This window comes from Diplotaxodon limnothrissa, linkage group LG9 (genome assembly GCF_057381915.1).
Source record: "Diplotaxodon limnothrissa isolate DT_005_m linkage group LG9, D_limnothrissa_male_GT1.1, whole genome shotgun sequence".
In the NCBI taxonomy this organism is placed as follows: Eukaryota; Metazoa; Chordata; class Actinopteri; order Cichliformes; family Cichlidae; genus Diplotaxodon; species Diplotaxodon limnothrissa.
The window spans coordinates 26,638,176-26,652,638 of NC_140604.1; the positions used below are offsets into that span (position 1 = coordinate 26,638,176).

Genomic DNA, 14,463 nt, shown 5'->3' on the forward strand with positions numbered 1-14,463 from the left:
GTTTGGTCTAGACTTGTAAGAGCTCCAGTTTCTGTTTACTTCCTGGTAGGATTAGTGTCTGAACCCTATGGCATCTGTGTCAATCTGGACACTGGTGGTTAGTCATGGTGGTTGTGGGGGGCAATAATGTTGCTCTTCAAAAAAACAAAAATGTTAAATTTTATGTTGTAGTTTTAAAGAAAAGGGGACAAAATGTCAGCAACGTGTAACAGTTCACAAATCAGTTTTATTAATTTAAACACAATCAAATAATAATGTCAAAAACATCTGTACACATAATTTGCAGACACGACAATCTTTTGCGTTTTTTTCCACAATGAGGCCCATGTAGTGTAAAGTATTTCCAGTTTGCATTTATGATTGCAACATAATTAAAAAAAAAGCATGCTGTATGAATCTATAAAACATTTCCTCTATTTACCTACCATTACCTTGATCTAGCAGCAATATGTAGATACCCCGTGTGACTGCCGGGGCGGGGGGGGGGAGGGGTACGTCAGAAGAGAGAAGGATTTGAATTGAAATGTAAAAGGACAACAGTGATCATGTGCAAAGGAGGGAAAGAAATTAGAAACAGAACGAGTCGGTTTCTGTTTAAGAAATTCACAGTCGATAGCACATGTCCTGTATGTTCACAAACCTCTCGAAGTTAGTGGCTTTTCTCTCAATGCTAATTATGGTTTCCCCGTCCACAGATGCAGAAGCGCTACGAAAAAGGGCTTCGTGTACTTCAGCTGCTTCAAAGAGGGACACAGAATGTATTCTCAAAGTCGAAATAAAAACACTACAGTATACAAAATTACGCTTGCTGTACAAGAGTTGTTATAGTGCTTGTATAAAAGATAATAAAACCTATTCAAGCCTGCTTTTTTGTTTGTTTTTTTCAAACATCAGATTTATTCAAATTTGACATTAAAATGGCTCTCAGAAATTCCCGTCTGCCGTATCCAAAACCCTCATCAGAATTGTGTTTGCCTTTGAATATATGGGGTCAGGGCTGCAAGCTGGTGAAATGCCATAAGGACGCAAGGTTGTGAGCTACCTTCCTGCATAACTAAAGAAAAAAAACAATGTATATTTTCCCTTTGATATATGTGTCCGAGAAGGACGTATAGTAAGAAGAGACCTGTTGTTCTATATAAAGTGTGTGACTGAAGTTTCCTGTAAGGACGAGAAAACATCACAGAGTGAAAAGAAAGGTCCTTGACACTTGACATCCATGCTTTTGGTCTTGACAAAACAATTTATCACAAAATCCCAATATCTACACATTTTGTTTATCGAACGTAACTTTAACACATCAACACTTTCAGGCGTCCTCGCACAAGCTTATGCGCGATGGGATGCCTTTTTTTTTAAACTTCAATGAAAAAGCATTGCCATCTTTCAAGAGCATGTACCTAAAATGAATATAGGAAGGAATAGTCCAGTGATTACAAACTTAGACACACACACACACACACACACACACACAAAAAGATTTCCTCTGTACATGATTGTCTCAGCATTGTAAATAAAGTTTTTTGTAATTTTCTTAAATTATTAGAAAACCCCCTTTTCTTCTCTCTTCCATAAAAGTCTTCCTCTCGCTGCGGTGGAAATCAATAGTACTTTGTAAAAGGCACGAGTCTTTTATCATCGAGGTACCTTCTCGGTGGCGCGGTGCCACTCACAAAGTGTCTGTTCATAAATAAGAAGCACAAAGCTCCCAGGCCGACGCTTTACAGAGGAGCACTTGCTTTGTCTTTCTGCCCCACAGCGAAGGGGAGGCTACGAAGTGGGTGAACAGAGGAACAGAAATAAAGCGGAGGCGAAGAGCAGACGTGGGGCGAGCCAGACGGACGCAGAAAAGTCACCACCAGTAGCTGTGGGCCCTGCAGTTCGCTGTAACTGAGTTCTGGGGCGAAGTGAGGCGAAGCGAGGCGAGGCCATCAGTAGCTCTGCTCTCCTCACAGGTGTGAACCCTGACAGAGTCCCGGCACAAACAGGGGGCCGTAAAACACTTTGACAGCTTCAGAAAGCGGCCAATTCACAGTAACCAGGGCAAGCAGCTGCAGCGCCGTAAATTCACCTCGCTCCCTCTTTCTCTCTCTCTCCTTCGCTTCGCCGGAAAAAAGAAAGAAGGAAAGAGTTTAGGGTTAAGACGATGTGTGACCGTATGTCAGCACGTTAACCGTGTGCTCAGTCTTCTTTTTTCCGTTCTCCCCTTCTTTTCTTCCTATGTAGTGACAGACAGACGCCAGGCAGCACAGCAACACGGCTGGTTTTTTTGGGGTTTTTTGTCTTTTTTTTTTCTGAGCTGTGGGGTCCGTGGCAAGCGTGGGATGGGGCTGGAGGGCGAAGGTGAAAGGTTGTGTGGTGTGCCGAAGCGGAGCAGGGGTACACGTTGGTGGTGTGGTGCTACAAGTACTCCAGGTCTAGAGCATGGTGGAGGGCCATGAGGTCTGAATGGCTGGAGATCCTCCAGAAGGGCATGTTGTGCTGTGGGTGGAAGAGAAAGCATCTTTTTAGTTTTATTAAACACAAAACTCAAAATTCTCAAACTAATTAAAAAACGAATTAATCGGTTTTTTAAAATTATCTTTTTAGCCATTTACATGAATAAAAATGACTTCTATTCCAATCAGGAAAATGCACCTTAGAGTATAAAAGGGTAAAATTGCTAGATGTTAATGAGCAAAATATTTATCAATCCTTTTAGTTATTTATTAAAAGATGAGTGCATTTGTTTCTTTTCATGATTGCAAATCATATCAATTAATTTTGGAATATGTTATGGACAAAATATATACTTTTTAGTCAGCCTTTAACATAGAACACACACTGTTAGAATTGGACAGACCAACACTTGCAGGCCTTCTAAACTGATTTCTTATTCTTTATACTGCGGTAATATGTTTAGTGAATGAAGCAAGCCTGGTCCACTCACCAGGAAAAGCAATCATATCATTAACGCACCCCACCTACTCCTCTTGCTCCCTTGTGCATAAGTCCGTGCAGCCAAATTGTACATCTGTACCTGTAACTAATTTCTTTGCTGCATCAAAGTGGAGTTTTATACCACCAGACTAATGCACTGACTGTCTTTAACTTGAACAGAAATGAACTCCCCACAGTGTCTTTTGAATGAACCTCCTGCCTGCCAGTGTGTGTTTAGGACAGTGCAAATGAGCTGTTGTTCCCAGGCAAAGGATGGGGGAAGAAACCTGAGTCGTAGAGAATGAAAGGAGCTTGTCAGGTAGAGTCCTCAGCTCCTCAGTGTGTGGAGCCCATTACCCTCCCCTTATCAAAGGTATGGCCTCTCCCAGGCGTATGTTCCGCTTAGGAGAGCCTGCACTGACCCTTAAAAAGCTCTTTTGCTTTTTGTTTTGTAAATTGTCTTTGCTTTTAAGTTTAAAAGCAGGCGATGTTATCTCTGCTGTCTCTCCCAAGCGAAGGCAATAACTGAAGACAGGGATTGTGAATTTTTTCTTTCTTTCTTTTTTTTTTTGTAAGTGAAGGAATGAGAACTGGGAGAAGTTTCAGACTTTTGCTTTTGTAGTTCCACGATGTGTCACGTCTGATATGCGCCTCCTGACGGGTGAAATTGTTGTGTTATTTCACCTTCTCTCTGATGTTGACACAGAAACCTTTTACTGCATGGCATGTCGCGGGACTTGCACCACTCAAATGGAGGAGAAAAAAAACACCTTATTCTTCCATCAATGTCACTCTCCAACAACTCAAAGCTGAGTAAAAATATTTGCATCTTTTTCCACAATCATCCCTCAAGACCACATTCCCAGGGCGTGTTCGCTTTTCATAACACAGAGCTATTGCTTTACGCTTTTATCCAGGGTAAAGGCTCTTACTTCTCTCTAATAGCTGCCTAATCGCTCTGCGTCGGTCCTCGTGCTTCTGCTCTGTTTACGGAGAAACAGGTGAAGAAGGAGCTGGAGGACTTTCAAAGGGAAACTCAATGTCTTCAGCGTGACACGGCAGCTCATCATAACTGTCAGGGAAGTATTCTCCTGAGCCGCTGATTCATTTGCTAAAGAGCGTGTTTGCTGTGTGAGTCTCACATGCAGCATTTGCTTTACATCCAAACCTGACAGGAATGCTGAATGCACAAGATCTGGAGCAAGAGCCAACAAGTAACATAAAAAATAGGGAAGAGAAAAAAAACAGCGAGACATCAAATTCATCTGAACAGATACTGTCATGCTTCCTGCAAGAGCGTGGGCGGAGGTCGGCAGCGAGCCCTCCTTGATCCATCTCGTGCTAACAGGCTTGTCATTGCAGTAAATATTCTAATTTCATCAACAATGATTTAAGTCGCCTTTATGTGCGCTCTATTTACGATGCGCCTTCAACATGCCTGAAAGGGCTTGTCTAGCGTTACACATACAGCATTCACACTGCTCAGAGCACCAAGCAGGAATATATAATTATGCCATCTCTCCCCTCCCCTGCTCTGTAAACCTGAGATGGTGGAGGAAGAGGGCTGATTACACACTACAGACTTTCTCTCTTGTGCTTGGATGCCGTATAAGAGGATAAACAAATGAAAGCAAAGCAAAGACTCTTGAGAAGGAAAGCCGGAGCGCTGATTCCTTTCTTTGGAAAAGTATGGCAGGTATGTTCGGTGTTCCCTCACAATGAACTCCTGCCCTTATGAAAACTACTCACGAGTTCTTTGCTCCACACTTTATGTGGTTCTCATGGTTGTTTTCACCATGTAAATATACCCTAAAGACATACAAGTGTGCATGTTGTTTACTTAATCTATTATTTTAAAACCTCTTACCTTTTTTGAGCCTTGCTCCTCTTCTACCCCATCTCCAACAACAATGTAAACAACTTTCCTCCCGAACCGTTGAATTACTCTCTCAAAGCAGCTCTCCTTTCCTGTGAAGAAGTTGAGGGCAGTTTCTTAGTAAAGCATTACGTGGATGCAAAAAAGATATGCAGGCACACACACGCTCAAAGTTGATTTAGAAGCCGAGGGTGACAAGAGCCTCTTTAAAACACCAAATTTACAAAGAAGGGAAGACTGTAAACAGTGGGTTCAGGAAGGAGATGTGATAAGATTGTCCCCCAGATAAAGACAATCTTAAAAGCATTAACTTTGCCCCTCTCTTCTTTAAATCTAGAACAAACAGGCAAATCAGTCCTGCTACAGGGTCTGGTTTTGAAGACCACTGTGTCTCTTTCTCTCCCTGAACTCTTAGCTGATGGGTCAGATATTGATGCAAGAGTGAAACTTGATGTTTATTTTGCATTTAAAACAGTAAAAAAGAAAGAAAGAAAGAAAACGGGGAAAGTGAGGAGGTAAAAGCAGGAGGAGGAGGAGGAAGAGGACGGGGCCCTGTTGCGCTGGAATGACATAAATGTGCAGAAGTGGTTTCATATGCAGAGATTGAGCAGGAGAGGCCTGAAGAGGCCCAGCACAGGCCCAGCTCCAAGAAAATAATCCTAGGCTGATTGGGACTACTCCTTCACACAAGAACATCAACACTCTCCGGTGACTCAATCTCCCACCCCGTCCGTGCCTCAGTCCTGTCACTTTAGCAGCATGTATGTTGTAACTGTTTTTACCTCACCGGGGTAAAAATAAATAAATAGACATTTGTGTCTCAAAGCCACATAAAAAATAAAACAAACAAACTATTTCAGAATGCAGTCTTTACCTATTTTGGTTGCACTATAAATATTCTCGATAGGAAAGACAATTCCCAATCCGTAGAGCAGGACCTTAGCCAGGGCAGGGATGAGCTGCGTGGTGGTCACCAAGATATTCACACAGTTTGACCTGCAGTAACAAAGACAGAGGAGCAGAAAAAGAGGTGACATCATTCAAAATCACTCTGTGGGAGGACAAAAGAAAACACAGTGTGCAGAAAATAAAGACACTGCAATGAATCAGTTCTTTAAATAGTATCCTGCAATGAAGGATTGCGTTTCAGCTCCTTTTTCAAGTCGGATCTCCTAGCACACGTATTTTTCTAAACGAGCAGATAAAGACTGTCTAAAAAAGACAAATGCATAGCGTTGCTGTTTTTCTAATAATGTGGGAGTATGGGGTACTCCACACCACATACAAATTTATATATGTGCGGTATGGGACTGTGTAAAATTTTCCTCACTGGAGTCCTACCTTGAGTGGATTAATGTTAGTGCTTTCAGTGCCAGTGTTAACCAGGAGTCCGTCAAGGCTTCAATTTCTGCTCGCAATTGCAACCAGGCTTCCCTTTTGGCCGGGCCCAGCAGACCTGAAACGCAGGGTAACATTGTTTAGGTTGGACGGGCCCCCCGAATACCAGCGAAGTTTTCAAAATTTACCCTGACCAAGTGGTGGGGGCATGTGTGCTTTTAGAACGCATGCACCAACATGAGCGTACCCTCACACAAACACGCACATAATGAGGGAACGTACATGTGCAAAGTCATTTCTACTCAAAAAATCAGTACAGGGCAGCTCTGCTTGCCGGGGATTACCTCCAACGTTATTTTTGTAGGTGGTGTAAATTTCTTTTACTCGTCTGTAGCGGAAGGCCAGCTTTCTCATCCAGTCCACGCCTCCCCGTACGCCTGTGGCCAGACATAGGTTGGCACTGGTAGCTGCTGCATGGAAACCATCAGCGCTGAAGTTATACGTGCTAAAATAAGGGCAGAGAAAGAATGTGTTAGCACAAGCCTGTTTCACTGTTCGTGGCGGCCGAGCATATGATGCAGTTCTTGTTGACTAACTATGAATCACTGCTGTACCTTAGATCCTGGCCGTTGTCGTCAGAGGACACATCGTCGATGTGCACCTGGTCACATTCCTAAAATACACAAAACAATCACTTAATTGTGTAATGCGGGACACTTCCTGTATGTTCCCAGTATTTTTTGTACTCCCTGTAGACATTCAGCCTCCCCATTTCCTTTTGAATCAGCTCTTCCCCTTTTTGATTTACTATGCAGCAGCTCAAAGGTCTAAATAAAAATAAACTGTACCATCAGCCTGAAAGACATCTAAAGATGTGGACACTCCTGCACATAACCAATAAGCCTCAATCAAGAAACTGTAAACACTCGCCAGGTTTCCTCCTCTATGTATAAGATTACAGATGAACACACACACACACATATACATACATACATACATATATATATATATATATATATATATATATATATATATATATATATATATATATATATATATATATATATATATATATATATACACACTCTACATAGTAGAAGGACTAGAGCTAGCTAGTACAAGCATCTTGGCACTAATGGTTTGTGCATGTGTATGTGTCTCTGTGTGTGTCCATCTCCAAACATATGCGCACACTCCTTTTCCCCTTTGGGGTTGCCTGGCTCCTCTTGGAAAGGTAGCAGGATTCTGCAGCCCTGCACTGATTCTACCGGTACACAGTAACACAATCCAGACTTTGGTAAATGTAACCTACTAGAAAAATTGAACCTGATGCTAACCGCCAATGAAATTATGACCTCTGATTGCTGCTGCGCCACACACCAACACAGCCCTGGGGCTAGTGAGCCAGCCAACCGGTAAAAGAGCGCAGGAGAAAGCAGACTAAAATAAAATCTGTTATTAGTTTTCCATTTATGGGAGCCCTCTAGTGCCTCCTCCTTCCTGCCCTCTTTCCACCCCATCAGTGGCGAAAGGTGAGGGAGTCCTGCCTTGGCATCTAGATAAGCATATGACATGTGGGGCAAAGAAAAACAAAGTAGCTCAGCTGCTATTTTTTTTCTTTGATGTTGTGTGGTTAGCAATTTTGCCATAAGGAGGTTCAGCAATAGCCTAGATAAGAGGAAAAAGGTTTGAAATTCATGTTATGTTACTTCTAAATTTGTTTCAGTCAGTTTTAATCCAGTGTGAATAACACAGAGAGCACTTGATCCACCATGATTTAGTTTGTCTTCTCATTTTTTAGGAAGGCTAAGGATTTTAAAGTGGTTACGCAATTGCCAAAAAAGTTTGTCTCACCTGTTTAAAGTTATGTTAATAATTTCTCAAGAAAAATGAAACACGAGGAAGTGAATTCCTCTGGTCTCAAGTATGAAAAATCCCTCAAACATTTTGAGCTTTTTAATTAAGTTTCATCCGGCTGTTAAGACACCAAAACCTAGAAAGGACTTCCTTGTTTTAAGTCAGTCTAACTGAGGCCAAATGCTGACGTTATTACATTCCTCCCTAATGCTAGAGCAGGGTAAGGGTAAGGGCTTTGGACCGTAAACCTTTTTTATTTTACTGGTTCCCATCTGAACAAATTTTTCATCTCCCTGGATTTGTGGAGAGAGGGAGGGAAGAGCGACGTGAAGAAAAACTCAAACCAGCTGTTCTTTAACAGAATTAAAATCTTGACCCCCAACCCCAGCTCTAATGCAGCCATTCTCTCGCCAAGCCTCTCCCAGCAAGCCCCGAGATCCAAAGAGGAAAAGACTTTGACCCTGTGACCCTCTCCCCTCCTCTCTGGGGCTCTGGCACCCCGATAAGGGGGTGGAAGGGTAGAGAGGTGGAGATGGAGAAGAGAAACGGGTAAAGGCTGGGGGATAGAGTCCAAAGTGACCTCACATGGAGTGAGTTTGAAGCAATGTGTTTCAGAAGATGAACTGCCAACTGACATGGGTTGCAAGTGGGGAGTTGTTGCTCTGTCGGCCTAATCTGTTTCCAGACACTCGCTGGCAGATCTTTAATAGTTGAAGAACTCGACAATTTGTCCCAGCTTGAGGGTCTGTTGCCAACAAACTTGTAGATAATTTGTGTTCACAAATAATCCCCAAATTTTCCAGAGAATAGCTCTCAACCCAGGCATATTGTTCCACGTAATTCTGTAAGCAGTAGAGGCGTGTGTGCTTGTTTCAGAAAACAAAAACAGCATCCTGGGTTAAGCACCTCATTAAGCTTCGTTTTAAAGACCTCCCATTTCGACGTAAGTGACTGGAATGCTTTTGTTATCTAGTAATGATCTGTTCACGAAGCAGACACAATAGGCTGATGAGCAGCTTCTGCTACCAATTTCACTGAGTTGGTTACAAAATTCTATCCAAATTTATTGAGCCTTGTTTAAAACAGCTCCCTATATTCTTCACTTGTAATGTTTTCTTTCAGAGTATGACACTGAGCGTGTATCAAAGCATATCTGAGAACACTGTTAGCACGTTAATAATGGAGCTATTTTAGGTCGTACAAGCGATACTTCACTATGCCATGAAGCACATTAATACGTCTCTGTAATTAAGCCAAACTGGAGCCATTGTACCTGCTGCCTGATTACGAATGATTTTTCATGGATGGGTCCAAATATTTAACCTAATAAACACATCAAACCCCAACAAATGTAAAGTGTTAAACATTCAAAGGGGCCAAGAAAAATACAGGGTTTTGGAGTTTAAATGTCTGCACCATTTCAGCTTCATTGTTTCTGAAATGTTTACATAGTTTTTTGATTATGTTACAATGCTTTATTAATAGATGAAAAGGCTTTTTTGGTGTGTGTGTGTGTGTGTGTGTGTGTGTGTGTGTGTGTGTGTGTGTGTGTGTGTGTGTGTGTGTGTGTGTGTGTGTGTATTTTGGGTTGCTGGATGAATGAGAAGACTCAACTCAACAATTACGTTTCCCAGCTGGGGCTGGCATAAACCTCTGCACTGGCTCTCTGGGAAAGCTAATAGAGGAGGTTGCTGTGGGTAATGTCATACAGTAACTCTTACACATACTCATTAGGAGCCACTTCTGAAGGCCTCATAAACACCACAGGGCCATGAACAGAGCAGGTCGAAGACGACAGAACGAAGGAAACACTAGCAGGCTGTGGATTTTACAATAGTTTGTGGAAATTCAGTCAAAAGAGGGCAAATAAAAAAATGTACTTAATCACATGACCATAATAATTTATGACTTATATATTGCCACATTATGAAGGAGCAGTTTATTTGCAGTTGTGCAGGACTTCATAAAGTTAATAAATTATAGGGTCTTGAACTTGCTGTCGCTTGAAGGCTTAGAAGGAAAAATATTTTGTTTGTATAATCCTAACTATAGACTGACAGGCTTTCATGACGGTGGCACATTGAGGGGCAGTCAGAATTTCTTAGAACCTTTTGAACACCTCTTTTCCACTGAATCCCCCCGTTCTTCCCTCACCAAGCAAACAGTGGTCTTTCTAAAACCTACAATCACTGCTAACTTACACCAGATGTTCCTACTGTACTAAGAAGTGAAGACCCTCCACCAGAAGCAATTGCTCCTTATGCAAACACCAAGTCTTTCTGTGAAATTCATCAGTGGCGTTCTTTTCTTTTATCAGAGTTCATTCAGCTACCGAGCAGTTTTTATCTGTACAGGAAAGAAGAAAACACAAACTAAAAAAAAAACGAATTGAAGACAGGATGCTTCCATCTCGGCATCATTCACTCTCTCTTCCTTTTTCTGTCTGTCTTTCCACTAGTCTGCTGAAAACCTTTCACTGGGGAGGAAGTTATCAGAGCCCTCTTTGTTCCCTTGGCATCTGTCATTAAGCAATCAGCGATGACGGCATGAGTCTTCCTGTAGCCCTGGATCGAGCTCAGAGTGGTGACTGCAGCAGTCAGAGGTAGGGAGAAGAAAGACGGGGTAACTCTGCAATGCATGCTACCAAAACACAGAAAGGACCATGTTTACTCCCTCTTTGACCATTTCCCCCCCGATGAAGGTCTAGGTCACTGCCACACAATAGGGTCCACTTTTTAGATCCAAGCCGCCCCCTCTCTCCCCCTATCTCATCTTCTCTCTCAGGTGAGCTGTGTGTTTTGGCCACCCACCCCACACCACAGTGTGAGCGATAACAGCCATCATCGCGAAATTCCCTGTGACCCTACAGGCTAATGCCATGTGAAAAAGGCTCATCCATGGTTCGCAGGTTCTCAACACTCTGCCGGTAGAGGCTGTCACCCCCCCCAGTGGTCTGTGACCCCCAGCAACTTCCTTCTATGTTCCCACCAAAGGCACCCCTGTCTAGGGGGGTGAGGAGGGTGCAGATGGGAGGGGGGCCTGTGATTATCTGGGGGTCAAACACAGGATGTGGGTAACAAAGGGAGAGTTCTTCAAACCCACTTCATTCCAATCCACAATCTGTGCTTGAACAGTCATGGAATTCAAACAGCAGTGCCAAACAAAGCACAGGTAAGTCTATGCTGGTTTAAAAAAATCCAACAACCAGGAAAGGGGGCACAGAGGGAAGCAAACTGCATTTTAACAAAATGTTTTTTAGAGCTCTGTAGCTTACAGTTAGAAAAGAAAGAAGGAAAAAAGGCACACCCCACAGGTAGGCAACGGAAAGTATAAATTAGTTCTGTGTGATAGATGAGCTGCTCCTCATTATTTCTTATTTTTGGCACTTCAAATCCAAACCGCACCTCAAGGAGAGCAACATTAAATGCCATATCAAATCTCAGTCATTTCAGCATTTTCCCCCAGCAATGAACAAATCCGTAGTGAAGTAGTTTATCCCTGCCGAGTGGTCTGTTGTTTGGACAAATCTGTGCACTTTCCTATCTCTTCCTACACAAATTACGTTGCGCAGGTGTTGCATCTTTCTTTTTAACGCAAGACTAGAAATCTGTAAAATTTCCTCATTTGTCACCAGACTGTAATGTTATATTTTCCATGAACACCTTAGTGGTGTATGAATCAGCTGTTTGCGGATAGTGGAGGATGGGGTTGATGTGGACCTCTGTGGAGCATAGATTGACAGGATGGCTTTGAAACCACCACTTTCTGTTTGTAGTCCTCCCAAAACACACCATCAACCCCGCCTTGAAACCTGATGGAGTTATGTCTGAGTGCAGCATCAGTGGCCAAGCAAATGATTAAAATAACCACATCACTGTACGCAGACCCAAAGAAGCCCATCTGACAAAATATACCACATATAAAAATGTTGTAGTTTGGTTTCGGCAGCATGTTGAAAGTTGATAAATTAAAAAAAAAAGAAAAGAAAGTTGTAATTTCTGGTTTCCAAGCTTTTTACTGGTGCAGATCTTCACAGATTTATGTGCTATTGTAAAGGTGTCTAACATGATGACAGTGTTGTGTTTTTGATTTCCTATGAATATACAAATAATCACTAATTCTGCTGTAGTGCTAACTGGTAACTGGTGACTTAATTTTGTGATGCAATGAAAATCACAGCTAGCATCACAGTCCTGCTTTCCCAGGAATAAAATCACCAAGAAATAAACTATCACTAAAAACACAATAAAGCTACCAGTCATATAGAATTGCAAGTACAGGACTGCATTTCTAAAGTGGGACATAAAACCAACAGAAAGGCTCCACAATAAGAGGCTCTGGAGGGCCATTTCAGCCAGTAGGAAAAGGTAACCGTGTGTTTCACAGCATCTCTCATTAACAGGCAGCCCCTGGGTGAAAGTGACAGTGGAGTTTTCAACCCTGTGACTGCAGGCTGGGAGCTATAAAAGGTAGTCAGCTTACAGTGTTACAGGATTGTTACACAGGCATGTGTGTGCGAATGTCAGCGTTTGATTATACACTTACGTACAGTGTGCATGCGTTTCCATATGTGTGTGGGTATAGCTCCATGTGTTTAGAGTGTGTGAGTGAGCGTGCACTGCACAGAGCAAAGAGGCATCAGTGGACTAATTTAAAATGTTCCCACCTTTAGAGACCTCTCCCCCTCTCTTGCCCTGTGAGTGGTTTGCCCCCATGGCCTTTATTCTCCAGACTGGGAGGGTTGTTTTCTCACCCAAGGAGGCGGGAGACGGCAGCCCCCGTACCCCACTGAGAGGGGAACACAGGGGGCTCGGCCAGCGAGAAAGAGGCCCCTGGTTCCCACATACTGCTCAGCATTAGAGTTCGGCCTAGAGCAGCACACCTACAGTAAACTCACACCCCGAGCCACAGCAGAGCTGTCAGTCTTCTCTATGCACTCAGCCTCAGTGGACTTCATTATACACATCACTTCAGACCATCAATTAACTCCACATGCAATCCCCTGCCACAAAGGCATTCAGTGAGGCCAATCTGCTATATTTCAAAGATGATAACAGGTTTAGTATTGTCAGAGTATGATACTGAAAAAAAACCCCATTACATTGGATATTATTATTAACTGATTACAACCAGTATTTGTTCTGTTTTACAAATTGTAATAAAGTAAGCATTTGCTTATTTCTGTAAATACTGAAATACGATTTTTCTAACCAGAATAAAAAAAAATTAATAGAGCTGAGATCGCCTCAGTATGGATTATTCTATACTGAGCATTTTTGATGATAGAAAAAAGATCGTGCTGTTCATACAATCATACACCCTTCCTTTATAATAGAGCTTAATAACAAATGGCTTGTGTGGGACAATCGATCGAGAGAATTGCACGTGCAAGTTGGGAAGGGAGGTCTTTTAGTGAAACTTCAGTATTTCTGGGACTCATATAAAAAACAGTGAACAAAAACAAGAGAGTGCTGATCCAGAAAAAAATGGTTGGAGGAAAAAGGGTGAGGGAGAGAGAGAGAGAGAGACATAAGGGGGAAACTGATCCCTGTTGACCCCTTCGGCATGCCCTCTTTCTTTTTATGACTTTCCCCTGAATCGTCACTCACCAGCTCTATCAACACAGTCCAGCCTCTATTCACACACAGATATACACACACACTAACACGCATTATACGCTGTGGCCTGTGGCATGTGGCCTCTGCAGACTCAGTATAATATTATGCTTAATTGTGGTTTTTAGATGTCCTATAAAGCAGCCCAATGCTTTAAAAACTTTGAATCTACTTTTTTTAAAGAAACCATATTCAAATTAAAACAATTAGGAATTATACACACTTTGAAATTTTATTGAGCTCATATTTAATATCCTCGTGCAGTGGCTGTCAGAACAGTGTTAAGACTTAGATGGACCACTCACACACCGTCAGGCCACTAACTCTGCACCTGTGTTTCTGCACAGCCTCTGGGGTCTCCCTTTATGGCTTAGACCAAATTAGATGGACCATATGCATTTCTGCACATGCTTAAATACATAACTGCTGCTGGCTGTGGTATTTATAGTTGGACTCTACTTGGCTCTATCTGAGATGCAGGACCGTAAATCAGCAGAGAGGAAATACAACTGGTTAGGCATTGCTGAGACCTGGCACTTAACACTCACACTGGCCCTGCTCAGCTTAAGAGGAGAGATCAATATGCCTTCAAGAGAATGTCACTCCTCCTCTGGTATCATTGTTAGTGACAATTACTGCAGAATCTGCAGAGACGTCTTTACACTGGACACTGTAAAAAGCATCCCTACCTAAGCATACTACACCAATTTAAGCTGCAAAAATTGAGTCCTTAAAGCCTAAACACAAAATCAAATAATATTGTTGCTGAGACAGAGCAGAAGAAATGTGTGTGCTGGAGTTTTGAAGTAGACTGAGCTGCCAATTCATCTGTGAACACTTTCAAAGCACATGAAAGGA

The 14,463-nt window shown here is 42.4% G+C and overlaps 1 protein-coding gene across 4 annotated transcripts in view; it reads right to left on the reverse strand.

The window, feature by feature from the left end:
- Window positions 1–280: 280 nt before the first annotated feature.
- eya1 (EYA transcriptional coactivator and phosphatase 1) overlaps window positions 281–14,463 on the reverse strand; it is a 62,706-nt gene continuing 48,523 nt past the window's right edge. For all 4 annotated transcript variants that reach the window (XM_085362954.1, XM_085362955.1, XM_085362956.1 and 1 more), the window contains 6 exons: window positions 6,748–6,806; window positions 6,478–6,638; window positions 6,137–6,251; window positions 5,670–5,791; window positions 4,787–4,887; window positions 281–2,481 (listed from right to left, as the gene is read on the reverse strand). In XM_085362954.1, coding sequence (XP_085219080.1) covers window positions 2,401–2,481; window positions 4,787–4,887; window positions 5,670–5,791; window positions 6,137–6,251; window positions 6,478–6,638; window positions 6,748–6,806 — 639 coding nt within the window. In that variant the 3' untranslated portion in view covers window positions 281–2,400. The remainder of the gene's footprint in view (window positions 2,482–4,786; window positions 4,888–5,669; window positions 5,792–6,136; window positions 6,252–6,477; window positions 6,639–6,747; window positions 6,807–14,463) is intronic.